This window comes from Podospora bellae-mahoneyi, chromosome 6 (assembly GCF_035222275.1).
Source record: "Podospora bellae-mahoneyi strain CBS 112042 chromosome 6, whole genome shotgun sequence".
Taxonomy (NCBI): Eukaryota; Fungi; Ascomycota; class Sordariomycetes; order Sordariales; family Podosporaceae; genus Podospora; species Podospora bellae-mahoneyi.
The window spans coordinates 1,952,942-1,978,058 of NC_085885.1; the positions used below are offsets into that span (position 1 = coordinate 1,952,942).

The 25,117-nt window shown below is 52.5% G+C and overlaps 10 protein-coding genes across 10 annotated transcripts; 6 read left to right on the forward strand and 4 right to left on the reverse strand.

Annotated features, from left to right (window-relative positions):
* Positions 1 to 270: 270 nt before the first annotated feature.
* On the forward strand, positions 271 to 1,704 carry LEA1 (U2 snRNP complex subunit; the record flags this gene model as incomplete). Its single annotated transcript, XM_062880639.1, has 3 exons — positions 271 to 349; positions 402 to 874; positions 935 to 1,704. The coding sequence occupies 3 exons, from the start codon at positions 271 to 273 to the stop codon at positions 1,178 to 1,180; spliced, it is 798 nt and encodes a 265-aa protein (XP_062729515.1). The 3' UTR covers positions 1,181 to 1,704.
* A 3,465-nt stretch (positions 1,705 to 5,169) lies between these two features.
* BCP1 (Mss4p nuclear export) lies at positions 5,170 to 6,607 on the forward strand. The gene is made up of 2 exons (XM_062880638.1): positions 5,170 to 5,728; positions 5,787 to 6,607. Exons 1-2 carry the CDS (start codon positions 5,618 to 5,620, stop codon positions 6,594 to 6,596), a joined length of 921 nt encoding a protein of 306 aa, XP_062729516.1. The 5' UTR covers positions 5,170 to 5,617; the 3' UTR covers positions 6,597 to 6,607.
* Positions 6,608 to 6,623: 16 nt separating this feature from the next.
* ARO7 (chorismate mutase aro7) lies at positions 6,624 to 9,022 on the reverse strand. The gene is made up of 2 exons (XM_062880637.1): positions 7,480 to 9,022; positions 6,624 to 7,427 (listed from the first exon to the last, which is right to left on the reverse strand). Exons 1-2 carry the CDS (start codon positions 7,548 to 7,550, stop codon positions 6,692 to 6,694), a joined length of 807 nt encoding a protein of 268 aa, XP_062729517.1. The 5' UTR covers positions 7,551 to 9,022; the 3' UTR covers positions 6,624 to 6,691.
* On the forward strand, positions 8,706 to 11,371 carry MDV1 (Mitochondrial fission protein). Its single transcript, XM_062880636.1, has 4 exons — positions 8,706 to 9,067; positions 9,160 to 9,772; positions 9,825 to 10,852; positions 10,904 to 11,371. Exons 1-4 carry the CDS (start codon positions 8,996 to 8,998, stop codon positions 11,177 to 11,179), a joined length of 1,989 nt encoding a protein of 662 aa, XP_062729518.1. The 5' UTR covers positions 8,706 to 8,995; the 3' UTR covers positions 11,180 to 11,371.
* A 509-nt stretch (positions 11,372 to 11,880) lies between these two features.
* QC761_601770 (uncharacterized protein) lies at positions 11,881 to 13,273 on the forward strand (the record flags this gene model as incomplete). The annotated part of the gene is made up of 4 exons (XM_062880635.1): positions 11,881 to 12,032; positions 12,096 to 12,262; positions 12,323 to 12,765; positions 12,788 to 13,273. The coding sequence occupies 4 exons, from the start codon at positions 11,881 to 11,883 to the stop codon at positions 13,271 to 13,273; spliced, it is 1,248 nt and encodes a 415-aa protein (XP_062729519.1).
* Positions 13,274 to 13,447: 174 nt separating this feature from the next.
* Positions 13,448 to 15,275, forward strand: QC761_601765 (uncharacterized protein; the record flags this gene model as incomplete). Its single annotated transcript, XM_062880634.1, has 2 exons — positions 13,448 to 14,090; positions 14,143 to 15,275. Exons 1-2 carry the CDS (start codon positions 13,667 to 13,669, stop codon positions 15,273 to 15,275), a joined length of 1,557 nt encoding a protein of 518 aa, XP_062729520.1. The 5' UTR covers positions 13,448 to 13,666.
* A 153-nt stretch (positions 15,276 to 15,428) lies between these two features.
* BUB3 (mitotic spindle checkpoint protein Bub3) lies at positions 15,429 to 16,955 on the reverse strand. Its single transcript, XM_062880633.1, has 2 exons — positions 16,761 to 16,955; positions 15,429 to 16,693 (listed from the first exon to the last, which is right to left on the reverse strand). The coding sequence occupies exons 1-2, from the start codon at positions 16,768 to 16,770 to the stop codon at positions 15,657 to 15,659; spliced, it is 1,047 nt and encodes a 348-aa protein (XP_062729521.1). The 5' UTR covers positions 16,771 to 16,955; the 3' UTR covers positions 15,429 to 15,656.
* Positions 16,956 to 17,013: 58 nt separating this feature from the next.
* On the forward strand, positions 17,014 to 19,221 carry QC761_601750 (uncharacterized protein). Its single transcript, XM_062880632.1, has 3 exons — positions 17,014 to 17,282; positions 17,341 to 17,669; positions 17,727 to 19,221. Exons 1-3 carry the CDS (start codon positions 17,219 to 17,221, stop codon positions 18,378 to 18,380), a joined length of 1,047 nt encoding a protein of 348 aa, XP_062729522.1. The 5' UTR covers positions 17,014 to 17,218; the 3' UTR covers positions 18,381 to 19,221.
* Positions 18,403 to 18,984, reverse strand: POP5 (RNA-binding protein pop5; the record flags this gene model as incomplete). Its single annotated transcript, XM_062880631.1, has 1 exon — positions 18,403 to 18,984. The coding sequence occupies one exon, from the start codon at positions 18,982 to 18,984 to the stop codon at positions 18,403 to 18,405; it is 582 nt and encodes a 193-aa protein (XP_062729523.1).
* On the reverse strand, positions 19,200 to 24,468 carry SFU1 (GATA type transcriptional activator of nitrogen-regulated proteins). The gene is made up of 6 exons (XM_062872987.1): positions 22,926 to 24,468; positions 22,334 to 22,872; positions 21,518 to 22,280; positions 20,029 to 20,100; positions 19,842 to 19,969; positions 19,200 to 19,775 (listed from the first exon to the last, which is right to left on the reverse strand). The coding sequence occupies exons 1-6, from the start codon at positions 23,231 to 23,233 to the stop codon at positions 19,603 to 19,605; spliced, it is 1,983 nt and encodes a 660-aa protein (XP_062729524.1). The 5' UTR covers positions 23,234 to 24,468; the 3' UTR covers positions 19,200 to 19,602.
* Between the last annotated feature and the right edge of the window lie 649 nt (positions 24,469 to 25,117).

Here is a 25,117-nt window from a genome sequence, read left to right on the forward strand (position 1 = left end):
GTTGCCAGGCGGTGAGTGCTGAGGCTCCACAATTTATTTTGCCGCTCAGCCTTGTGGAGCTTTTTGGGAATGGGTGTGTGGTTGTTGCGGCTGCCGCGTCCAAAGTGAACTTGCACGCGACAACGATCTTGATATCTTGGAATTGCGAATTGCGACTCGTTGATTACAGCAATTCTATCACCCGCTGCGCAAACACGGAATCGAGAAAACAGTCGAGATTATCACCACCACCAAAAGTCAACAAACCAGCTAGAGGATCAAACCATCAAAATGAGGCTAACCCCCGACCTCATCGCCTCGTCCCTCTCCTACCTCAACCCGCTCAAAGAGCGCGAGATTGACCTCCGAGGTACGCTTTTTTTTTTCTCATCTGAAAAGAACAGATACTGTCCACACTTGAGCTCGGCTTACCTACCACACACCCTCCCGTAAAAAAGGCCATAGAATACCCGCCATCGAAAACCTCGCCGTCGCCGGCCCGCACGACTCGATCGACCTGACCGATAATGACATCCAACTCCTTGGGAACTTCCCCTTGTCGCCGCGGGTGAGGACGTTGCTGCTGGCGAGGAACAGGATCAGCGCCATCGCGCCGGGGGCGGTGCAGAGCCTGCCGAACCTGAGGAATTTGAACCTGGGGGAGAACGAGATTAGGGAGCTGGGGGATTTGGACGTGCTGGGGAGGTGGGGGGGGTTGGTGCACTTGTGTCTCGGGGGAAATCCGGTTGTGAAGAAGGAGCATTACCGGTATTGGGTGCTTTGGCGGTGCCCGAGTGTGAGGTTTTTGGATTATCAAAAGGTGAGGGAGGCGGAGAGGGAGAAGGCCAGGGAGTTGTTTGGGACGGTGGAGGAGCCGAGTGAGTTGGCGCAGAAGGTGGGTTATTATTCTGTTGATGGGTATGGCGGGGGAGGGTTCAGGCTGACTGGGAAACAGATTATGGGCATCAAGAGCAAGACGTTCGATTCGACGACTACTTCAGGAGGCAAGGGTGGTGGACCGGGTGGTGAGACGTCTAAGCTGTCGAGACTGAAACTGACGGATAAGGAGAAGAAGAAGCTTCAGGAGTTGATCAAGAAGGCGAACTCGTTGGAGGAGATCAACAGGCTGGAGAAGGCGCTGTTGGAGGGGAGGTTGCCGCCTGGGATTATTGTTGAGGATGGGGATGCTATGGAGGAGTGAGGGTATAACAGTGAGACAAACCGAGGGGAAACAGGTGTCATTACTGGAGTCAGACGGCCACCGGAATTTTTTTTTTCCAGATTGGGAAAGGAGATACCAAAATGTATAGAATAATGTTCAGAGCGGGTGGTACATGGCCAGGATTCGACTTGTATATTGTGCCCATGTCTGGCCGTTGCTAGACGTAACTACCGGCACTTCCCATGCTGAAACATCACTGGGACAGCACCTTTCTCTGCCTGTGGGCTCCGTCCCCACCTTTTCCTTTTACCTCTGGTCATGCACGGCGCTCTCTGTGCTGAAATAAAACTAGGACAGCGGTTTTCCTTGCCGTTTCTTCATTTTCCTTTTCCTTTTGGTGGGAAAGAACAACCGCCATGCCAGCAGCAGCGGCGAGAGCATTTCTTGAGATAAGCTACACACACACACAAGCATTAACGCATGATGCCTTCGTCGCATATATGAGCATACCTCCATCGAGGCCACCCTCGCGGGCATCAGGTTTTGTTTGCTTGGCCACTGGCTGGGGAAGTTTTCTTTTCATCATCAGAGACTGTTTATGATGATGACGATCAAGAGGGCAGCTGATAAGAAGGCATTCAGGACCGTAAGGAAGGTGAAAAGATCATCAGACATGGTTGCTGAAGCTCTGGGCGGTAACTCGTGGAGAAGTGGAAAAAGAGAATGTTGGATTACTGGGGTTTTGCGCTAATATTGTTTTGACAAACACAAGCCCTGTGGTAGGGGCTTGACGCCACAGTGGAAAGGGTTGTTCTACTGGGTCTTGATCACCTGCTGACTCCCACGCTTTTGACTGGGTCACAGTGATAGGAATAAGGTAAGTTATGGAAACCATGAAAAAGAATGGAAAGCAGGAACTGCTCTTGATGACGCAAAAAGTATGAAAATACACGCATCTTTGGACAAACACTACAGGAAACATATCGGGTCCTTTCTCCAACAGCGACTTCCTAGCAAATCTCCACCAGCCGTTGATTCTTCGGAAACGAAGTAGGCGATTGTGAGCTCGAGGAAGCCGACGGGGCAACAGCCAGATCGGGTTGAGGAGGGTATGGACACGTTGCTTGGTTGGTAGCGGGCTCGGTAGGAATATCTAGTTCGGAATTCGGTGAAGCTTGCGAGGCTTTTGGGTTGGCCTTATCATCACCACCATCCATCTTGGTGTTTTTGTTGCCACCTCTTATCTTCAACTGGACCCAAGTTATGCGCCAAGGGAAAGCTAGGACTAAGGCCAGGATAGATACGATACTGTTGTAAAGTGTGCAGTACTGGTGCACGCCCCAACGGCTGGTCGTGGGAATGGGTTTGACGATCTCAACCTGGGTGATTCCGGTTGGAATGTAATGGGGGTGGTGGTTCGGGCGGGTTCTCGCGCGATAGATAGCGTCACCGCAAGGTGAACCTCGGTGATGTACCTCACCCCCTGGGTGTTGAAACCGGGGCCTGTGCATGTTGTGGTGTGTCGACTATAGTGATGTGTTTTGGCTGGTTCGGTTGCGAATCGTTGAGGCGGCTGTCCACACATCACCAATGTCCTAAGATATGGTCGATAGGCATATATTACTTTTCAATACGCCTTCAAACATAGTAAATAAGCATTAAAGGACATCAATAAATTACCAAAGATAGTCAATAGGTCTTTAAAGATAGTTAATAGGTCTTGAAAGATAGTCAATATGCATTGAAAGATAGTTAACAGGCCTTTAAAGATAGTCGATAGGTGTTTAAGTTAGTATTGAAGGCGTACAAAGTATCTTTAAAGGCCTATTGATTATGTTGTAAGGGGTTAATGTCTTAGTGTAATTTCAATATTTTATGTTTGATCCCCCCCAAGGGTATTACCATCTACAAGCTCTGAGAATTCAATGGTAGTACTATGCAAGGGAGAGAACAGCTGGGACTCGAAAGTGTTCCTTCCTACTTGCCACACCATAACGAGACTTGCCGTACTCCAACAGAATATTTCGACTCAGGCTAGCAAAGACCCGCCCACTTTTTAATATTCCCCTCCTTCCGCAAAATAATCACCCAATCCTGTCTGGTCTGGTTGCAATTTAGCTTACTGTGTTGGCGTTGACTTCGAAATTTTGGGGGTGGTTCGATATGTAGTCCATGATAGCTTTCGCAGCCGATCCTGGTGGCCTTAAACTCTTCTGTCTTCCCCTAAGGTAGATGGCTATAAAGCGAGTAATCAGAAAATCCAAAGCTGGCGATGTATAGGAAATACGTCTGCCTTGTTGGGTTTTCCTTCCCTAACAAGATCTCAATATCTTTCCTTAACAAGACCGCCGGCCAGCCTTAAGCCGTGCTATTGAGCAAGATGGCGATGATGGAGTGGACCGGGATCAGGCCAATCGAAATGATGATTGCAGGCATGGAGCATGACGGGGAGCCAAGCCTATTCCCGATGAATTCAATGAGGAGCACGGTCTAGTTGAGATTGACATTGTCAACTTTGGCGTAACCAGACAACTAGCCAGGGTCGAGAACGACAAAGGCTTGTCATTACCCTGTTCCTCCTTCTCGATAACGCCGTCAGTGCATGTTGCCACGTGTTGGGAAAGAAAAGAATGCACAGTTACCTGCCTTCTCGTTGGATTTCTCCGGGCAAGCCATTCCAAGACGTATCTCTCTCCCAAACGTGCGAGCAGGGACCAGAGGGGCAGCCTGCTAAAAAACTGCAGGAACACCCGGGACATGGCGGCATACACTACTTCACTGGGCCGGAGAATTCGGTGATTAAGGCTGTGCCTCTCGATCAGCCGCAGGCAGTAGGCTAAGTCGCCCATCTTAGAGCCAGGTATCGATGATGGAGGTATATACACCAATGTCTGCTGTGGGTAGTCCAGGGCTGCCATTAACCGGAAAGGTCAGGGGCCCTGGAGCCGTGGTTATCTGAGTCGAGCGTCTTTCTCACGAATCGAAAAGGCTGCATGTAAAATTCCATCTGGTTGTGTTGGTGAATTTGTTCAAAGTACCCTCCGATAGCGACAAAATCCACCAGGCGGACCATGGGAACTTTGACCGCAGGGTCATACTTCTTTCGCCGGTGCCGCATCTCCATGCGTAAGGCTGCTGGGTCCGCAAAATATTTCCATCGCAACGACATTTATAGCAAGTCTGGAGCATGCAAGCCGAGGTGCGGATTCTCAGTCTGAAATCTTTCGAGAATGTTAAAGGCCTCTCTTGAAATTGGCGGTTCATTTTGAAGATAGGCATCAGAAAGAAGTCTTGCGTTCCTGGGTTCGTGATGTTGATGATAGACATGGGGTAATTGTCATTGAACGTTGGATTTCCCGTGCAAGATCCAGTTTCGTTATCTCTGGGAGCTTGAGTTCACGACCGGTTTGGAATCTGCTAGCTAAGGTAGCCTCTTGGATTCTGCGGACAAGGGGAATTGTCCCCAGGGCTTGCGTTTGTTTGGACGGATGACGAATAACTTGAAGTTAGGGAGAGCATGATCTCTGTACAGGTGGGTGTGAGGTATCGCGAATTTAGTCGTTTCACCGGTTCCGGCATCTCTTTTCCCGAGCCCAAAGCTCTTCCCAACCAGGTGATGTGACAGCGGCGTCCTCTGCTTGGTTCTCAGTGTTGCCAGTGAGACCATCTCTGCTGACTGGGGCACAATATCCTCGGACTATGCACAGCAAATGGCAAAGCAGCAGTTGGCTGGCAGTTCTGGAATCCAGGTCGAGTCGAACTCAATGTCCACTTTGAGTTCTTCGTGTTCCCCTAAGATACCTTAAAAGACAGTTTACAGACCTTAAAAGATAGTTTACCTGCCTTGAAAGATGGTTTGTATACCTAAAAATTTAGTCTACAGGCCTCTAATTAAGGTCAATATACGTCCCAGGATAGCTGATAGGCCTCCTTAATAGTGGAAATGGCATTGTCTTATAGTCGAAACACATAACGCTGCAAATGAGAGCTGCTACCTAGCTGGATCGAAGTAAGGTTATAATATCGGACGCAAGAGCACCATCTGCAATTTTGGACTGAAATTGCAACAATTGACCTCCACTTCCACCCTTCCAGCCCCGGAGCCCTGCTTCCTCCGAAATCCCGGAGCGGGACCGGCTGTCGTCCAACCTGACTCCACCCCTCCGGCCATGGCACCGGACACTATGGTTAACCCCTGCTCACTCTCACCCAAGGGTTAGGGTAAAACTTCACCATCGCAACCATCTGATAAGCATTTTTTTGGCTTATCACAACCGTTGCGCAGCGAAGTGAGGGGCATCTTTTCACAAAAAGTTTTCAAGGCTCAGTCCTCAAGGTTCCCCCCGCAAATTGAATATCACATCCCTCCGTCCAGTCTGTGCCGCACCAGCAGACAAACTTGTCGCATTCACCTTTTCGCCCCCCCAACCAAACAACCACCCCAAATCAACAGCAACAGCAACAGCAACAGTCAAAATGGGCAAAAAGCGCACCAGAAACCCCGACGACGACGTCGCCATGACCGACGAAGTCCCCGCGCAAACCAAGAAGAACAACAACGGCGGTGATAGCTCCGACTCGGACGATGTTTGTCTCCCATCCCCTCTCTCCCCTTTCCCTGCCCATTAACACCCCTCCCCCCTAGGACATGGACATAGTAAACGTGGACTTCGAACTCTTCAACTACGACCCCACAATCGACTTCCACGGCGTAAGAACCCTCCTCCGCCAGCTCCTCGACGCCGACGCCTCCCTCTTCGACCTCTCCTCCCTCTCCGACCTCATCGTGGAGCAAAACACGGTCGGCTCCACCTGCAAGGTCGACGACAAGGCCAACGACGCCTACGCCTTCCTCACCGTCCTCAACATCCAAGAGCACTCCCCCACCAAACCCGTAGTCAAACAACTCGCCGAGTACCTCGCCGATCGCGCCACAAAGTCCCAAGATGAAACCCTGGCCAAGGTCGTGCCCGAGGTGTTGCTTGGAGAGAGGAAACAACAGGTCGGGTTGGTCTTGGCGGAAAGGTTACTCAACATGCCGGCCGAGGTCATCCCGCCAATGTGGAGCTGCATGATTGATGAGATTGAGGCTGCGGTCGAGGACAAGGAGCCGTACGAGTTTACGCATTATCTTGTGCTTTCAAGAACGTACCTCGAGGTGGAGTCAACGTTGAATCAGACAGAGAGGAAAAAGAAGAGGTCAAAGGCGACGGGGGAGCTGCAGTATTTCCATCCCGAGGACGAGGAGATGAGAAAGTTTGCGACGGCGGCGGGAAGCTTTGAGTACACAAAGGAAGGACAGGCCGCGGTGGCGGATAGCAAGCGCGCGTTCCAAGAGATGGGGATCAAGCCGGTGGGCTTCATGATGTTGATTGAGGCGGAGAAGTTCCCCAAGGCTGTCCAGGGGATCACAGAGTATGTGGCCACTGGCGGGATGTCAATGGAGATTTCATAGGGAAAAAAGATGATTAATATATACTTTTATTTATTGCTCCCGGATCAAAGCCAAAGGAAGTCCAACGCTATGTTCTTGGTGAGTAGTAGTGACAATCATTGCTGTTCGGGTTCGAGTCGCTGCATGAGGTACTCTACCTCGACTTCCTTCGTCAGGGGAATGACAAAGTCTTCGTACATGGACACAACAGCCTCAACGTTGATCTTGACCTGCTCAGCAGCGTCTGGACCTTGAAGCGAGGGATCGGTACCGTAGGTCTGCGCCTTGAGCTTGAGACGCTCCAACACCTTCTTCTCAACCGCCTTGTTGGTGATGGCCTCACCGATTCCGTCCCGGTCGCCAGCTCGGATCAACCTCGTGAACTTCTCCGTTTCCGACACAAACTTGGACTCGGCAACAAACTTGCCAAAGTGAATCCGCCTGGAAAGTGCTTGCAGGCAAGCAATGTCGCACGTGGCGGATGAGCCGTAGTTCTCCTGAGAAACACCCCTATCCTCGCGACCAAAGTCGCGGCAGACCTTTGGAAGGAAGTTCTCTGTGTAGAACTGCTTGATCTTGTCGTTCACACAGACATCGTTGGGGTAGAGAATTTGAGGGTAGTCGAGTGGGTCGAGGATTGGCTTTTGGACGGCATCAGGGAAGAAAGGGTACTCGTCCGGTGACTCAAAGCGGCGGATGAGGGATTGGAGTTTTTCCTGTTCCCGAAGGTACCAGTCCATGAAGCTCAATTCCGAGTTTGGGATCGGAACTGCTCCTGGGACGTAGATGTTTTTGTTAAGAGGGAACTGGACACGCTCAATGAGATGAAAGGTGATGGTATCCTCGAGACGACTGGGGGCTTGTTAGTTACTTGTGACCAAGAAGGCTAGGCGGGTAGACTGACATGAGCTGATAGCGGATGTTCGTGAGATCCAGGGCCTTTGACCGGTCTGAAAGATCGATGATGGTGTCCATTTTGAAATGAGAGTATCTTCTTGTCTGCCGAAAAAACGGGGCAGTTGTTTTGATGTTTGAAGAAGAAAAGGAACGACGAGAAGCCGACGTTAATGGGTACAATGAGCTTGAAATGCGCCCAAGAACAATGCTACCCAAACGGTGAAAGCAGGCCAGTGCAGGTGTGGTGCAAGTCGCGATTTCCAAGTCGTAGACCCAAAACTCGAAATCGATGACTCCTTTTTGAATTTGGATCACACAACTGCCGGTCTGAGCGGGTACCTGCTTCCCTCAATCAAAACGTGGATGAACCACGGGCTTGGAGTCAAGAGAGGCAGGGAGTGGGTGGGTTGCTGCCGTGTGGTTCCGATCGCGGGGCCGAACATACCCCAGTGACGCACCCGGCAGCGGTCGCGGGGTTCAATGACAGCTTTCCCCTGACCAATGTAACCTCAGCATTCCCCGACGACCCCACTTTTACTGCCCGAATCGGCTGTGTCACCTTCCGCTTGACCTTGGGGTTGCTGTGTGAGAGCTGAAACGGCAGGCGGCGGGAAGAAGGTGAAGGCTGAGGTGAAGGGAAGGTGAAGTTCAAGGTGAGGCTAAGAAACCTCGGACAAAATGAAGGTGGAGGCGGCGGTAAAGAGATGGCCGGCCGGGACCCTAGCACTGGTGAAGTGTTCAAGCCCTCTTACTGTGACGTGGCAAGTCCCCTCAACACACAGAAAAACTACAAGCTCAATGGGATCAAATATGCCAAAGAAATGGGGACTATCACTGAGGTAAAGATAGAGTTTGGTCGTGGACTACGACGGAGGTGGTCGCGTGCCGTATGTGTTGATCATGGGAGGGAACGACTCTGTATGGATAATGACAAGGCTGCCAGAATTGGCTGATGTTTGTGCTCTTCTTCAGTATCCATCTCTGGCTCTCCACGTGAAAGAACCCAAAAGAAACTTTTGAATCCATCCGTCAGCTTCTTGCATGAATGAAAAAGATTGCTTCGGGGGAGCCGGTAAATTGGTAAGACCTCGATGCTACTCTGGTGGAGGTTTCAAAGGGGAGAGGGGCTGATTCCATATCTTGACAAAACTGCATATTTAACCCCAACCCTTGCTTCCCCGCATCGGTCTGTGACGTTTTTTTCAAGGTGTGCCGCCGGCGACTGGGACTGGGCTCGCAACCGGCTTTAACATTTCCTGGCCCCCCCCCAAAATTGTGCCGCGCTTCTTCCCAACCACCACAACACACACACAGCTCGGCATTGTCTTCGCCAGCTCTGGCTGTGTCACTTCATGTCGCTCCCACTGCGCTGTCGACACTACACCACAGCACCCTGAATCGCTACATTCAGCTCTGCTTGTCTGCCCCCCATTTACGAATTGACTGCGTCATAAAACCGAAAGCTTTCTGGAGCTCATCGAAAACCGGGCGAAGGGCGATAACCCCCTGAGGCGCGCCTACTGATGGCCGACCCAGGGCAGAAGGATGACTTTCCCGACCTGTCGTCCTTTGACGACGATGTGTCGGTGATATCTGTGAGCGCCAACTTTTATCGGGCCGCAATGGGGCTCGGGAACGATGCTCATCAGCAGGGCAGAAAGACTAACCAAGTGATCAATCATGGTAGACTCGAGGAGTCGAGGCATTCGGCCGCAAAGTGACGAGCACGGCGAGCCATCTGATCGGTACTATTGCCGATCCAACCTCCCACCCTCACTACACCAGGGCCATGACCGAGGTCTCCCGTCAGTTGACGAAACCGTCTCTGCAGCGCACCATGTTCTCGATGGCGCGCACTACGCCTACCGACCTGGTCAGGTCCCGCCTCTCTACCACGGAAATACATTCGCGCGCTCTTGCCTATGTACCGGATGAGCTGCTCAAGAACATCCCCGAGGATGAGAACTCGTACTCTCTTTTCCAGGGCTTCAAAGCCAGCTTCCCCGAGTTCGCCGAGGATTCCAAGGGCAAGAAGCACAGGCGGCGTGTCTCCAGAGGAAGACGGCTTCTGGAGGAAAGGCCCACGACACCGGATGGATCGCCGGAATCGGTGCATAAGATCAAGAAGGAGAAGTCAACCATGATGCATCAGTTGGAGATGTTGAGCATTCGGAAGAATATGGCCAGTGCAGAGATCAAGGAGATTGATGCCAAATTGGAGAACCTTGTAGGCATGAGGAAGATCATCCTTGAAAGGCTGGCAGCTCTGGAGAAGGACGAGGCGTTGCTTGAGCATGATAGTGGGTCTTTCCCCTACACGGCATTGCCTACTAAGCTAACGTTTGACTGCAGTTGTCGAGGTTGAGACGAGATTAGAAGAGGCTCAGGAGATGGCTGTCGAGGCAGCCTCTATTGCCCAACACACACCGGCGAGATCAGAAGACGGGCAAAACGAGGACGAGAACGCACCTGGTTTCATGTCGCAATCCATTTACGAGAAGCTCCCATCAGTATCATCAGGAAGTGGTCCCGTTAAGCGGAAGCCGAGAAGTATCAGGAGGAAGTCGGCGCCGATTTTGCACGAGCACTTCGAGCCAGGAAGCATGATCCGCTCGATGCGCGCGCATCAGGACAGCATCACTACTCTCGACTTTGACGCCCCCTTTGGATTGATGGTTTCGGCTGCAATGGATGATTCGGTTCGTGTTTGGGATCTGAACGCTGGTCGCTGCATTGGTCTCTTGGATGGCCACACTGCTTCTGTTCGCGCTCTCCAGGTCGAAGACAACTTCTTGGCAACTGGCTCTATGGATGCGACTATTCGGCTCTGGGATCTCAGCAAGGCTCACTACGACCCGCAAGGCAGCAGCTTTGGTAAGGAGGAGGACGATGACGAGGACGCTCTTGCCTTCGAGAACCCCAGCGACTTGCCGGTAGATCCTCCTGCCAACAGCATGGCTGATTGCCCACTCTTCACCTTGCAAGCTCATCTTGACGAAATCACGGCTCTTCACTTCCGAGGCAATGTTCTTGTGTCAGGTTCTGCTGATAAGACTCTTCGGCAATGGGATCTGGAGAAGGGACGTTGCGTGCAGACTCTGGACGTTATGTGGGCTGCCGCGCAGGCCACTGCTCTCTCCCACGATAATGATACCTGGAGACAAACCAACAAGGCCCCGGATACGTCTGCGGATTTCGTTGGCGCACTCCAAGTCTTCGAATCCGCACTCGCCTGCGGTACGGCCGATGGCATGGTCAGGCTCTGGGATTTGCGCAGCGGACAGGTGCATCGCAGCTTGGTAGGCCATACTGGGCCTGTCACCTGCCTGCAGTTTGACGACGTACACCTGGTTACTGGCAGTTTGGACAGAAGCATTCGGGTGAGTGTAAATTCGAGGTTATTCAAGGGACGTTTACTAACTGGTGGCCAGATCTGGGATCTCCGAACTGGGTCCATCTATGACGCCTATGCTTATGACAACCCGATCACAAGCATGATGTTTGACCAAAGACGCATTGTCGCTGCTGCTGGCGAGGATGTCGTCAAGGTATACGACAAGGTTGAGGGACGGCACTGGGACTGCGGTGCTGGCATCACCGAGGCCGATGAAGCCAAGAGCCCTGCCATCGTGGAGCAAGTGCGCATCCGGGACGGATACATGGTTGAGGGTCGGCGGGACGGCATCGTTGGCGTCTGGACCTGCTAGTCCTCTGGGTCCCCAGTACAGAGAATCTTGTATAATGTTACCATGTATCAGTAAAAAGAGACGACAGCGATGACATTTGGAGACACGAAGTCAGTTTTTAGGAACATTTCACGGTTTTAAAGGCACATATCGGATGAGCATGATTAGAAGTATACGCAAGTGAGGCTTAGACAATGATTATTTGTCCGTGATTCGGTTGCCGAGTGTTGTGCACAATCTCGAGGAGGTAGCGGCCGCATCACCCGCGCCCAAGTGTGCAGGAGGGCCAATGAAAGGGAAGCAAACTCCCCAATACGACAGGCCCGCATCCCGCGGATCCCCTTTTTCTAAGCTGTCTTGTGGTTTCTTGGGGCTACATCTTTTCATCCGAGATGCGGGCGGTGTTGGTCCTGATGGTTGCTGAGGCGGAAAGGTTCGACGGGACTACGGAGTATCAGAAGAAACCGAGAGGCTCAGCCCTATGTTGGTTTCTCGAGTGTAGTGGTTATCAAAGCTGAATCATGATGGTGAAAGGTGAAGGGAAGGATGCTAGGGTTGAGGTATAAGTATTCGTGATATCCGCCGTTTTCAACAGTCCAAGATAATCATCATCATCATCATCATGACACACACCGGACTGTCTTTACAGTATCACATCATACCATTTAACACGCAGAATCACCAAGCAGAATCACCAAGCAGAATCACCAAGCAGAATCACCATGGCACCCACCTTTGAAGAAGCCCTCACCTCTACCTTTACCCTCGCGACTCCCCCCAAAGGCCCTCTGGCGCGCTACCGACTCCTGTCTCCCACAGCAGGAGTGAGAGTCAGCCCGCTGTGCTTGGGTGGTTTAAACATTGGTGATGAGTGGTACGCCGCCCCCCCCCCGATCCCCCTTTCCTTCCCACCAGAGTTAAGCTAACCCACATAAAGGAAAGCCCTCATGGGCGAAATGACCCAACCCCAAGCCTTCTCCCTCCTCGACTACTTCTACTCGGCCGGGGGCAACTTCATCGACACGGCCAACGCCTACCAAAAGGAGCAGTCTGAGCAGTGGATCAGGGAGTGGATGGCCCGGCGTGGGGTCAGAGATCAGATGTGTAAGTCCCTTCCCCCCTGCCTTTCTCTTCAATGGCGGAGCTGACGATAAAGGAGCGCAGTCATCTCAACCAAATACAGCAACAACTTCCGCGCCGGCCACGGCGAAACCGAGATCATGGCCAGCTACATCGGCAACGGCACCAAGTCATTACACACCAGCGTTCACGCCTTGTTAAAGAAGCTACAGACGGGGTACATCGACCTGCTCTTCGTCCACTGGTACGACTACGCGACTTCAATCCCGGAGCTGATGCAGAGTCTCAACGTGCTGGTCAATCAAGGAAAGGTTCTGTATCTTGGGATCAGCGACGCGCCGGCGTGGGTGGTGACAAAGGCGAATCAGTACGCGAGGGATCACGCGCTTAGGGGGTTTAGTGTTTACCAGGGTGAGTGGTCAGCTGTGGCGAGGGATTTTGAGAGGGATGTTATACCGATGTGTAGGGAGGAGGGGATGGGGATCATGCCTTGGGGTGCGTTGGGGGGTGGGAATTTCAAGAGTGAGGGGGGGCAGAGGAGGGCAGAAGGAGGGGGGGGGTGAAAGGGGAAGGGTTCACGCGCCGGTTGGGGAGAGACATGTCAAGGTTGCTAAGGCGTTGGGACGGGTGGCGGAGAGGAGGGGGACGAGGTTGACGAGTGTGGCGCTGGCATATGTGATGCAGAAGGCGCCGTATGTTTTTTCGCTCGTGGGGGGGAGGAAGATTGAGCATTTGAGGGAGAATATTGAGGCGTTGAAGGTGAGGTTGGAGAGGGAGGATTTTGAGGAGATTGAGGGAACGGTGGAGTTTGATTTGGGTTGGCCGAATAAGTTGCAGTTTGGGGGGGGGTTGCCAGAGAATATGCAGGATTTTTGGTTGATGGGGACGGCGGGGTGGTTTGATAATGTGCCGGTTGTGAAGGCTATTGTGCCGGCCAAGGAGGAGGAGGCTGGTGATCTGAGTAGTGAACATGCGGATGGGGCTAAGATGGTGTCGTTGGTGAGTGGTGGGTGGAAGGGGGTCAAAGGGGAGTAACCTTGAGATGATTTTTTTTGGCTTTTGTTCGAAGTTTTTTTCAATGATAGATAATCTAATTGTCTCTTTACCACCCATAACGTTACGACCAATGTGCCTTAAGTGTACAGGTTTATGTGCGGTGTCCTGGACCGTCTTGCTCCTTCCTTGATACTACCGCTCCTTCCTCGATACATCAGCCAGCCGCTCCGGAAGGTGCATCTGAACACATACCTTCCAACAGAGAATATACCGGAAAGACTTTTCCGTTTTAATGTAACACATGACTTGATTCCCATCCTCAGTTTTCTGTTCGACATTGAGACCTTGACTCGACAGTTCTTCTGGCTGTACTGGTGTCGCGGTGAGCCCCTGACCCCATGCACCTGGCTCTCAACCACGGTAGTCTTCACGATGGCCACCGAAGAAGGCGCGGAGACATACAAAATTCAGGTGACACCCCTTCAGCCAAGGTCTTCCAATCTTCGTACATATTCACGCAAGAAGTCAATCAGCAAGCTGCCGTCACTCAAGCCATCCCAGAAACACTATCCTGTCAAGCCACTGCAACAAACTCAGCTAAATCTTCGAGTGACGAAGACACCGAGTAACGTTTCGAAGGCGTCTGAGCCAAGACTCTCGAATCGCATCGAGGTTGTCATTCCGGATACAGAGAGTGCTAGTTTCGATCCTCATGACTACGATGACGCCTATGTTGGTGAGAAGGAGGATGAAGTCGTGGATGACGACGTGGGCGGCAATGAAGTCGCGGAGAACTATGAAGTGGTATATGCAAGCGAAGGTGATGGTGAGAATCTGAACACAACAAGAAGAGAGTGTACGTGGGTATTCCTGACAGAAACATGTGAGCCTGCTAACGTCCAAAATAGCCAACACAGTCTTCTTCCCGCCTGGCGCAGGGGAAGACGTGTATAATATACCAGATGATTTACCAGAAGACTTGCCGCCTGTCGTACCCAATATCAGTGATCGCCAGAAGAAGTCCAACGGCAGTGAACGCCAGAAGGACCCGGTCTGGGTTGTAATGCCATCAACAACACCGCACTTCACCCAACAGATGATTCGCGGCCGACCGCCCGGCAATGGTCCTCGACGCCCTCACCTAATCTTCAACAAGCTCCCTTCGAGAAGCCGCTTCAAAAAGCTCCCGCAAAAATCCGGACGACAGACCTCGTCTCTCCGCTCCAACCCAGGCGACGGCTTCTCAGACGATGAAATCAAACGCTCTGGCCTCGTACTCCGTCGCAGTGCGAAGCAAAACACATCAATCACACGCGTGGCTGACACTGATATCCCCCGCAGACCACCACTTCCCAGGCTCAAGCAAGACAAGAGAAGGGCAGACTCGGAGGACAGTGTTTTCGAGATCAGACCAAGAAAGAGGACAAAATGCACCCAAGAGCAGCCAGACTCAATCGCCAATCGGTCAACACAATGGAGATCAACTCCTCGGATTGCAGTCCCAACACAGATCCTCATTCCACCTCTCCGCCAGCCCAGTAATCCCAAGGCCAGGGTTATCGTCCATCCACCCACAAGTGATGAGGATGAGGAATCAGAGTACAGCTCAGATGACAGAGTCATTATCCCCCAAAGCAGAGACTTCATTACCTCATCAGACTTGCGAACCACTGAGGACGAGGAGGAGGAGGAGGAGGAGGAGGAGGAGGACGAGGACGAGGACGAGGACGAGGAGGAGGACGAGGAGGAGGAGAAGGACGAGGAGGAGGAGAAGGACGAAAACGAGGACGAGGACGAGGACGAGGAGAAGGACGAAAACGAGGACGAGGACGAGGACGAGGAGAAGGGCAAGGACGAGGAGGAGGGCAGTGGTTATGCAACATACATCTCCGAGACTTTCACCGGAGGCCAACGATCGAGCTCAGTACCTGTCGAGCCCACAGTACAGAGTGACAGTGCAGGCAACGGGGTGGATGCCGGGGTGCAGATTACTCAGGGGCTGGAAAAACGGAGAGGGTTGAAGAGAAGTAAGACGCAGTAGAGAGGCGCAAGGGCACAATGACTGGCCATGTAGAGGATTGACAATATTTTGGAACGTAGGGGGAAGACTGTAGGAAAGAAAGGACGGAAAGAGGGAGGAGAATGTATTCAACATGCTTGACAATCTTTGCTGCACATAGCTTCTCAGCGGTTGGCTTGAACATCATCCTGCATATTTAGGCCATTAATCAGACAGCGACCTTGCTCTTCTTGACTATTTTTATTTGTTACATTGTCATCATCAATATGTACTCTTGCCAGCACCAAAAAAAAAAAAAAACACGAATTCTTGATTCCCATTCCCAAACGCCTGGAACATTAAAATCAAGAGATATCTTCCCTCTCGTCATCTCGGACTCCTAGTAGACCACAAACGGGCTCCTTATTTGGTCCCCTTTCCCTTAGCCTCCGTCTCCCCCAGCTCCCTCACAAACACCCTTGTCCTCCCCTGCCCGGTATAATCCTCCATCCCCGTCTCAAACCCAGGGCAAACCCCAATAGCGAGGTACTTCCCATCCCCACTGAACCCCAAGCTCGCCACCGCCTCGGGGAACTTTTGATACTGCCTCATCCTCCTCTTGGCCTCGGCATCCCAAAGCGCGACTGTCCCATCACCACCACCAGAGGCAAAAGTGCCGTATATCGGGTGGAAAGCGAGGGCGTTGACAGGATAAACAATATCCCCACCACCTTCTTCTTCCGGGGCGGCCTGCCGGTGGCACTTGAACGCGTATTTCCTCGCCTGCGATTCGGGCGTGTCCTCAAACCACTCTACCGCCACCCTCCCCTCAATCGAGGAAGTAGCATACCCAGCATCATTGGGCATGCACGCCACCGCGCGCGTCAAAAACTTGAGCGACGACTCCCTCGTCTGCCATGGGGCGGGAGGACTGGTGGCAGCCGCCAAGGTAGGCAAATCATAAATATGCACCAACCTCGCCGTCATAGCCACCACCAACTTCGTCGGGGACGATGACAATGCGTGAGGTTTCCCGGGAAGGGGGATGACCAACGGGTCCGACCCCGGGTCGGAAAGCTTGTGGACGTGGAGAGTGTTGTCCCAGCTAGCGGAGACAAGGAGGTTGTGCGCGGAAGAGTAAACCACGCAGCGGACAGGCTCGGAGTGTTTCGACAGGACGGTCTGCTCGCCAGAGGTGAGGTCGATCTTCTTGACTTGTCGGTCCATGCCTGCGGTGTAGGCTTCATTGCTGGAGGCATCGCCGAAGCAGACGTCTAGGACGGGGGCGCGGTGCTCGTATTTGTTGAGAAGATTGGCGTTGTCGCCTTCGCCCTCGGCGAGTTGGTAGAGGTAGACGTGCTTGTCCCAGGAGGAGACGAGGAGGCGGTGGGAGGAGTCGGGGGAGAAGACGAGGGAGGAGACGGCGTCGGTGGGGGGCTGGGGGAGTTCGAATTGTGTTGCTGTTTTATCACCCTATTAATATATACACGTATCATCGATGATGTATAAACATGCGCGGATACATACAAGGAGCCATTTTGTCCTGATGTCTCCGTTGTGTGGTGGGAAAGCTGAATCCTGTTGAACAATCAATCACCGTTTGGGAGCTCTCTCGCAGATGGGAACTGTTGCGAAAGAGCTCCAATGCGACAACCAATCTCTGGGGCAATGGCAGTAAACAAGCCTTGGCATATTCTGCCGTCCCACACCGCTATTATTTTCCAGACGACCCGTCCCCTGTGGCCCCCCACTTGCCGCCCCTAGGTTGCGGTCAGCGTCATCGTCTCCCGCTAATCTTTTGGCGGGGCAGATGCAAGCACCGAGAAGCTGTCAAATGTCAACCAACTACTGAACCGAACCATCCAGAACACATCAATCTCACGCGACGCGATTAACATTGAGGCTCACAACACCACACTTGCTTTCAAACCCTTTCGACGAAACACACACCTTTCTTACAACTCTCCCACACCGCACAACACAAAATGCCCTTCGGACAACTCGTCCTCGGCAGCCCAGGCGCAGGCAAAAGCACCTACTGCGATGGAAGTACGTTCACTCCCCTCCTTCTACCCCCTTTTCCCATACTAACCTCCCCCTGCCCCAGTGCACCAGTTCATGTCCGCTATAGGGCGCCAATGCTCCGTCATCAACCTCGACCCAGCCAATGACCAAGCCTCCTACCCCTGCGCCCTCGACATCCGCGACCTCGTCACCCTCGAAGAGATCATGTCCGACGACCGGCTCGGCCCCAACGGCGGCGTCCTCTACGCCCTCGAAGAGCTCGAAAACAACTTTGAGTGGCTAGAAAACGGGCTAAAAGAACTCGGCGACGACTACGTCCTGTTTGACTGCCCGGGGCAGGTCGAGCTGTATACGCATCACGCTTCCTTGCGCAACATTTTTTACAGATTGCAAAAGAGGTTAAATTACAGAGTATGGCACAACATCCTTGCTGGCTAATTCTGCTGTATGCTGACTGGTTGTCTACAGCTAGTAGCAGTCCATCTATCCGACTGCTTCTGCCTAACCCAACCATCTCTCTACATCTCCACCGTCCTCCTCTCCCTCCGCGCCATGCTCCAAATGGACCTCCCCCACATCAACGTCCTCACCAAAATCGACAAGATTTCCTCCTACGACCCCTTACCCTTCAACCTCAACTTTTACACCGAAGTCCAAGACCTCTCCTACCTCATGCCCATCCTCGACGCCGAAGCACCAGCCATTCGTAGCGACAAATTCGGCGCCTTGAACAACGCCGTCGCAAACCTCGTCGAGCAGTTTGGGCTAGTAAATTTCGAGGTGCTGGCGGTAGAAAACAAGAAGAGCATGATGCACCTCTTGAGGGTCATCGACAGGGCGGGAGGGTATGTGTTTGGTAGCGCCGAAGGAGCTAATGACACCGTTTGGCAAGTCGCGGTGCGAAATGATTCGTCATTGCTGGATAGTATCGATGTCCAAGACCGTTGGATAGATAACAAGGCCGAGTATGACGAGCAGGAGAGGCTAGAGGAGGAGGAGCAAGAAAAGATCAGGGAGGCCCAGGCCCAGGCCCAGATGGATGCTGCTGGTCCGGTGCCTGGGTTGCCCCAGCTAGGTCCGGGTGATGGCTCGGGGATCAAGGTAGTTCGTAAAAAGAAGTAAACCCTTGCTTTGAAACTAAAACTCAACCCTCAACCATATCATCCTCAGAAGCGGAGTCAACATCTTGATCTCCAAGAATGGGAAGAGTGCGCTGCTGATTATTATTGTCCCCGCGCAGCAAATCACCTAGAGAAACGGAGGAGCTTTTTCCTTTGAGCTCCTCCTTGGCGGCGAGAACGAGAAGTCTGGCGCGGCGAATGGTCTCCTTTTCGACCTTGCGCATGGTGCCGCTCACGCGGACGACGCGGTAGATGCAGGGGCGGCCGTTCTTCATGGGACAAGACTGCATGAATGACAGGGCGGCCCAAACGAGGCGGTAGTGGTCGCGGGAGACGCGGAGGATGAAGGTTGAGGTGGCGGGTGAGAAGTATTTGACCTGGAGGTTGTGGTTCACCTTTCCTGCGCCGCAGTCGCCGAACAAGGAGGTGACTTCGTTGCGGACGTCCTTCAGTAGGGTTTGGGGTTTGAGGTCTGAGTTGGTGGGCTGGTTGTAGAGGAGGAGGTCGGAGACGGGGACGGGTACGGGTACGGGTGTGCTGGTGGAGGGTGGGAGGTCGGTGTAGAGGATGTTGACTAGGAGGTAGCGGTCTTTGAGGCGGACCATGATGAGGTCTTGAAGGGTTGGTGTGAGGTTTGTTGTGAGGGAAAGTTGATGTTGACTGATGTGTGAGGAGAAGGGTGAGAAATGCTTGGCTTATCGATAAAACGTTGTGATGGGCGAGCCTAAGTTTAAAGTAAAAGTGGGGCGCTGTTAAATGCATCCCTGAAGAGCGCAGAGCCTCTTCATCACAACAACACAACACACCATCTCGAACACATTCGCAGAAAACCATCCATTAACCAGGGTCACATTCCCAACCTGCCATCTTCCCTGAAACCCGCGCTATAGCTGTCCACCGCCTTTTGGTTATGGTAGTCCCTATCATACAGCCTTCATTTGAACCCAACCCAAAACTCATCCATCATCATCAAACCCGGCTCAATCAATCATTCATTCAGTCCCAAGTCCCTGAGTTGTAATCCTGAACCTCCAATGAAATAAACCCCCCGCCCCTTCCATTGGCCATCCCTCATGAGTGTCCCCATTCCGATCCTTGACATGTAAGAAAGGTTGCCCTTGCTTGTATATTACTCCCACAGAGACCAACTATCCCATTCGCCTTCTGTGCTGAAAACAGGTACTCAGCCAGCCAATTCTACCGGTGCGCCTCGGTAAACAGGCTTAAACCTGCTCAGCACCCCACCCAGCATCAGCCTCGCGCATATTGGCAGGGGGTTCGATCGAGGGGATGAACTCCAAAGCGACGTAAGCAGCACCAGCCAGACCAATAAGCGAGCCCATGATGATCCTGAGAGTGCCGTCGTGGAGAAGGATGGTGCCGATGAAGATGTAGACTAGAAAAAAGTTATCATGTCAGCTGGAACCCCAACCGATAGCAGCCCGGCATAAAATATACTTACAAACACCACGACCAATGAACGAGAACAAGAAAGATCCGTAGCGCGAGACCTGAGGAGGGATCTGGAACTCGAGGAGAGCGGTGGCCAGACCAAAGAGGATCACGTAGACGCCGATAATCGACGACTGGCTGTTATTCCGTTGGTAACGATCCTATATTAAGTATTGGATATATCACCAACAACTTACAAGCCAACGGGGAAGAACTGGGAGATACCGCCAGCGACCATAAGACCACCCACCACCAAGTTCACAATGCGGCTGTGGGAGGGAATAGTTAGCATATGTTTTGTTCTTTCATCATCCCAAGATATAACACGGCCAGCGATGTCCAAGCTCCATCACGTCGACCCTTGCAAATCCCGACGACTGATGCTGTTTCGGCAGTGCATCGCAACCCAGTATCCACACACTTCGTCCTTCATCGCTAACACAACGCAGGGTCTCGAGGCTCGGTCAGGCGTTCTCGATGCGGCGTCGTCATTGATCCAATACCATCACCGACGTCCAACCCTTCTCGTGCATCGCGCCAATCCATTTGATAGCGCACGATGGGTAGTCGCATTCCGCTATTCCTACCGTCGTCATTGCCTTCCCCCCTCATTTGATCCAACCTCCTCCCCTCTTCAGTGCCGCGCAACAACCTCGATCCGATATAACGAAAAGCAAAACCTACAAGATGTTTGAGAAATCCATCGTATCTTTCCAATCGAGTCTCTGTAACTCTGTCCGTGTCTCGCTTCCGTGTCTCGAAGTTCGTCGGTCGGTGGGAATCGGAATGGGAATGGCTTGTCGTTTTTGCTAATTGCGCGGCGTTGTTTGGGTGATAGTTACGTGTTCCTTTCTTTTGACGTCGTACAAAAATGAAAAAAGATTCTAGCAAGAAAAAAGGGAGCTGCCTGAGGGAAGCTTGCGAAACACAAACTTGGTCAGGGAAACCGACAGGGGGAGCTCTTCCGAACAACCAAGAGAGCTGGAAACGGAACCCCAAATGACGCGGCGCGGCGCAACGTGGTGCGGAGGGCTTCCGTGTATTAGGTAAGACTCCTCCGAACCCCGGGTCCAACTCAACAACCGAAGAATACTCAAACATCAGGAGGACCTAGGGCAATTGATTGCAAAAATAGGGAGGTGGTTTACTTGAAGTATATAAATGTTTGAAGACAATGTCATCATCACTGTATTTTTGAAGAATGCAGACCCAAGATACCTAGGTTGTCAATTCCAATAGTTACACTTCCCAAAGGGGTTAAGCCTCAAGTATGATATCATCCGAACGCGGTTTCATGATCCCCCTCACCTCGCCCACCATATCAACATAGATTAAATATTTCCCAGGAACCGGGTTGGTGGTATCATTCCTATCGATTGCAACTCTGCAAAAGTATGGCTCAGATGGTTCAAATGAGAGTGAAAAAGTGATTGTAATACTGTTGAAGATGGATTGATTGGGATTGCCGTGTCCTCTAGTAAAGGAACCCAAAGCACCTATATACCAGCTTTCTCTACCATCCGAAACGCCAAAGGCCGGTCGCCATCCCGTGCTGTCTGTTTAAACTCCAAATCCGTGCGAGCCCAATGTTGCTTTTCTCGCCCCATGCACTCCACAGAGAACCCCAGTCCCAATGCACCAACCCAAAGCCCATGACAAGATTATTATCCAGCAAATGGTGATTACCCATCCAACTCAGCCAACTCCCTCTCCTTCTGCTTCAACATCTCCCTCATCCTCTCCGCCTCCAAAGCCAACACAGCCCTCCTCTCCGCCTTCTTCTGCTCCGCATCGCTCGCTCCCATCAAACTCCCCGGACTAGGCAGCCTATCCTGCCTTGGCCCCCCTTCCTCCCCCTCCCCCCTCCCCATCATCGTCGGGTTCAAAATACTCTTGATCGAACTTAACCTCTTCGTCTGCTCCCCACTCTCCCCCTCCGGATCCGTTGCCGAAAACGACCTCTTCCTCGACGGTGACAAGAAACTTGCTGGTGACAACGACGTCTGCCGATCCCCACCCATATTCATCAACATAATCGGCGCCAACCTGTTCTCATTGTTGAGCGATTCCGGCTTCGACTGCGATTGCTGACTGGGCTGGGAGGAGTGGTACTGTGCCAGGTCGCTAGATGGTAACGGGGAGGTTTGCCTATTTTGCATGAGGACATCCTCCGGGACTAGTTTCAACGAGGATTCCTGCTGTTGCGATTGTGATTGCTGCTGTTGCTGTTGCTTCTTGCCAAAGCCCAGATTGACAGACCCATCGGCGTTCATCGTGCCACGCTCTTTTGGCGCCTCTGGTGATGGCGACTGCGAGTAGGGGCGGTCGAGGTTGGCACTCTCCATTTCTGGGCTGCCACCGGCGGCGGGGATGACTCTTTTCCTACGCTTGATGACGGATTTCTTCATGGTGACTGGGCGGTGGACGCCATGGAGTTTGTAGTAGAGACCTTGAGAGGGTCAGCATTGGTGTATTCAAACATCGTCAGCGCTCAACACCTACCACAAGCATTGCAAATGGTATGCCCAGCCTCATCCCTCCGCCAAAGAGGAGTGATCGTAGTCCCGCAATTCTGGCACGCAATCACAACAGTCGTGTTCTGACTCTGGATATGAAGCGCGCCGATATCAATGGGAATTGGCCCGTCGCCGCCGCTCGGAGTTGACGCTTTCGTCGCAGCTGCTCCACCGCTACCACATCTCAAGACGCCGCTCTTTGACAGCCTGTTGTTGTACGCCGGGCAACCACCGCACCCTTCAGCACCGCCAGTGCCATTGCATTTTCCACCACCAGGACAGGTGCCACTCGAAACTTGATCCGCGTTGACATATGTCGCTGCCGGGCTAGGAGCGAGCGCAACCTGAGCTTTCGGAGAGAGCTTGGCCGAAGGCTGACGAGTGCTAGGGATAACGTTTGGGGGACGCTTCAGATTAACCGGTCGGTGCGTGTTTCGAGCCTTGAGATACAATCCACACGCATTGCAAATCGTGGCCCCCTGTGGTGATCTTCTCCAAAGAGGGGTTTGTGTTGTGCCGCAGTTACTACAAAATTGTCAGACAAAGTCCTGGCCGAGCAAAGTGGAGTTTTTCCTCACCTGCAAACCTGGCCGGCATGACCTTGAGTAGAGCTAGCAACACTCTGACTTGAAGGACTGTGGGCAATCGACTGAGGACTCGGCGGGTTGGGAGTAAAAGCAGTCGCCCGAGATAATAGTGGCGAGTCTTGAGGTCCCGATGTTTCATCTGGTTGCCCATTTGACTCCATTTTTGAACGGTCTGAATTACTCGCAGCTGCTTTGGAAGTGACAGGTCTTGTTGGCAGGGCAGTTCGTCGAGGAGCTTGCGCTGTATCTATCGGTGGCGGAGATTGTGGGACCGGAGACGCTTCTGACAACGCCATCATCGTAAGTCACAGGCGAAGGGATACGCTCTGTTATAATACGGCAAGGTGAAGAGTTCGGTGTTGGGAGCGAAAATATGCCCCAACATATGACGGAAATGGCCGTGGGCTAGTGTCGAGCCGTCCAGCGAGAGAGGCTGAAATCTCAACTTAATCGAACGAAGATCGGTCTTTTGTCTATGTAGAAAACGAGCGGCGCTAGCAGCCAGTCTAAGGGGAGTGAGATTGCCCTGTTTGACTGATTGATAAGAGCTGCTGCTGTCGTGGATGGGACAAGGCCAGCACGCCACTATGGATTCGAATCCGAAGGAACCGTTGGAGGGGCGACTTATTGCTGGAGCAGGTGATAATGGTGGAGAGTGACACCACTGGGCGATTGGGTAATTGGTCTGTCGTGGTGGGATGATGTTGTCTAGCAAGGTCGACGAGATGGGAGAAAGAAGATGGTGAGCAGGTTCGAAGCAAAGAGTATTTTGTCAGATGAAGGGGCATGGGGGGGGGGAATAGGGGGAGCCCCCAAGTGCAAATGATCAACTGCGTGGGATGCCTACTCCACCGCTCCACCAAGGCCGTGGTTATCTGATCTAGGCCGAGCGAAGAAGGGTCCGGGGATCTGATACCGATCTGTCTTCTAGGCCTGGACTATTGATTTTCTGGACCCGGAAGACCCAAGGATGCTACGCCGTATTCAACTGACGGGGGACGGGATGGGGACAAGACAGGACTACAGGACCTCACAAATCCGTCCCGGGCTCGTCTTGGTGATCTCTGGAGATGTGGTGATGGACAGCTCGGACTTGCAGCGGTTTGGGCAGCTAAAATCTAGAGAGGCAAACCTCCGTGGTTGGGGCTGTTTTCGAGAGAAAAGGAAGGACCGGCTGGGTTTCGAAGCCCGTCCCGGAAGATTGGGTCCACTTGGAAGCGCGTCTAGCGAATCAGGGGGCTGTCAATGTCAGCAGACAAGGTCTTAGTGGTCTTGACCGGGGTGTCCTGGGACTTCCCAGCAGCGTCCGTCATTACGTAGGCAGCGCGGGTTGCGAGCGTGAATCCTGCATTATGTATTAGAAAGCGGTGAGAGAAAATGGTGGGCCCCAATGCAACATTCTTGCTACAATATGTTCTTGATATGCAGCAAAGAACTGATTTTTTTTTTTTCATCTCAGCGAAAAGCTTGCGCCTCTGTGGGACCAAGGGTGTCGCGGTCGGCTGCCCATCTCCGCCGCATCAGGAGGTTGGCCTTGGCGCTGCCGTGATCTGCGCATTGCCAGGACACCCAAAACTCCACTTCCGAATCAGATTGGCTCCTCGTCGACAAGATTGCAGCGACACCATACCCGATATGCCGTGTGACCTGACAAGGACCCGGACCGCCTTGTGCACTCCCTCTTTGTAACAAAGTGGACATATCTCGCGATCATGTGGACATACGATATCATATAGTTAGTGCGCGGGGGAAGAGAGAGAAAGATACGGAGTCGCTTGTGTTGGGCAGAACGGCTGTTACAACCGAATGATGCGATTTGATTATCAGATCATCAAGACAACGGCGGCGAGCGATTGCTATCCGAATCTTCGATAACCAACTTCGGCTTCCCCAGACGAAACTGGGCCCGAAGGTGCCAAATCCGGTTTGGCGTGCTGGCGCCGTCTTCCCATTCGCCCCGTTTTCGGCGCGACTGGTTGCCTTAGCATTGCCTTGGTATCTCGGCCTCGTCGGCTGATCATCCTATTTGACAACCCAGATGCCGCCAAGCATTTTTATCAATTCCATCAACGAAAGTTGCCCCCAACATCACTATCACCCAAGATTATGATGTTCGAATCAGCTTACAAGCGACAACACAAGAAGCGGGTCCGAGGGTTTACTTTTTTGCGTGGTTTTTTTCA

Bases quoted from the DNA above. Each gene is read 5' to 3' on its own strand.
- ARO7 (XM_062880637.1), bottom strand. From the start codon at position 7,550: ATGGACACCATCATCGATCTTTCAGACCGGTCAAAGGCCCTGGATCTC. The intron at 7,428-7,479 runs GTCAGTCTACCC...ACAAGCCCCCAG, and splicing joins AACATCCGCTATCAGCTCAT to TCGTCTCGAGGATACCATCA.
- MDV1 (XM_062880636.1), top strand. From the start codon at position 8,996: ATGGCCGACCCAGGGCAGAAGGATGACTTTCCCGACCTGTCGTCCTTT. The intron at 9,773-9,824 runs GTGGGTCTTTCC...GTTTGACTGCAG, and splicing joins GGCGTTGCTTGAGCATGATA to TTGTCGAGGTTGAGACGAGA. The intron at 10,853-10,903 runs GTGAGTGTAAAT...ACTGGTGGCCAG, and splicing joins GTTTGGACAGAAGCATTCGG to ATCTGGGATCTCCGAACTGG.
- BCP1 (XM_062880638.1), top strand. From the start codon at position 5,618: ATGGGCAAAAAGCGCACCAGAAACCCCGACGACGACGTCGCCATGACC. The intron at 5,729-5,786 runs GTTTGTCTCCCA...CCTCCCCCCTAG, and splicing joins ATAGCTCCGACTCGGACGAT to GACATGGACATAGTAAACGT.
- QC761_601750 (XM_062880632.1), top strand. From the start codon at position 17,219: ATGCCCTTCGGACAACTCGTCCTCGGCAGCCCAGGCGCAGGCAAAAGC. The intron at 17,283-17,340 runs GTACGTTCACTC...CCCCTGCCCCAG, and splicing joins AAGCACCTACTGCGATGGAA to TGCACCAGTTCATGTCCGCT. The intron at 17,670-17,726 runs GTATGGCACAAC...GGTTGTCTACAG, and splicing joins AAAAGAGGTTAAATTACAGA to CTAGTAGCAGTCCATCTATC.
- SFU1 (XM_062872987.1), bottom strand. From the start codon at position 23,233: ATGATGGCGTTGTCAGAAGCGTCTCCGGTCCCACAATCTCCGCCACCG. The intron at 22,281-22,333 runs GTAGGTGTTGAG...GACCCTCTCAAG, and splicing joins TACCATTTGCAATGCTTGTG to GTCTCTACTACAAACTCCAT. The intron at 19,970-20,028 runs GTAAGTTGTTGG...ACGGAATAACAG, and splicing joins CAGTTCTTCCCCGTTGGCTT to CCAGTCGTCGATTATCGGCG.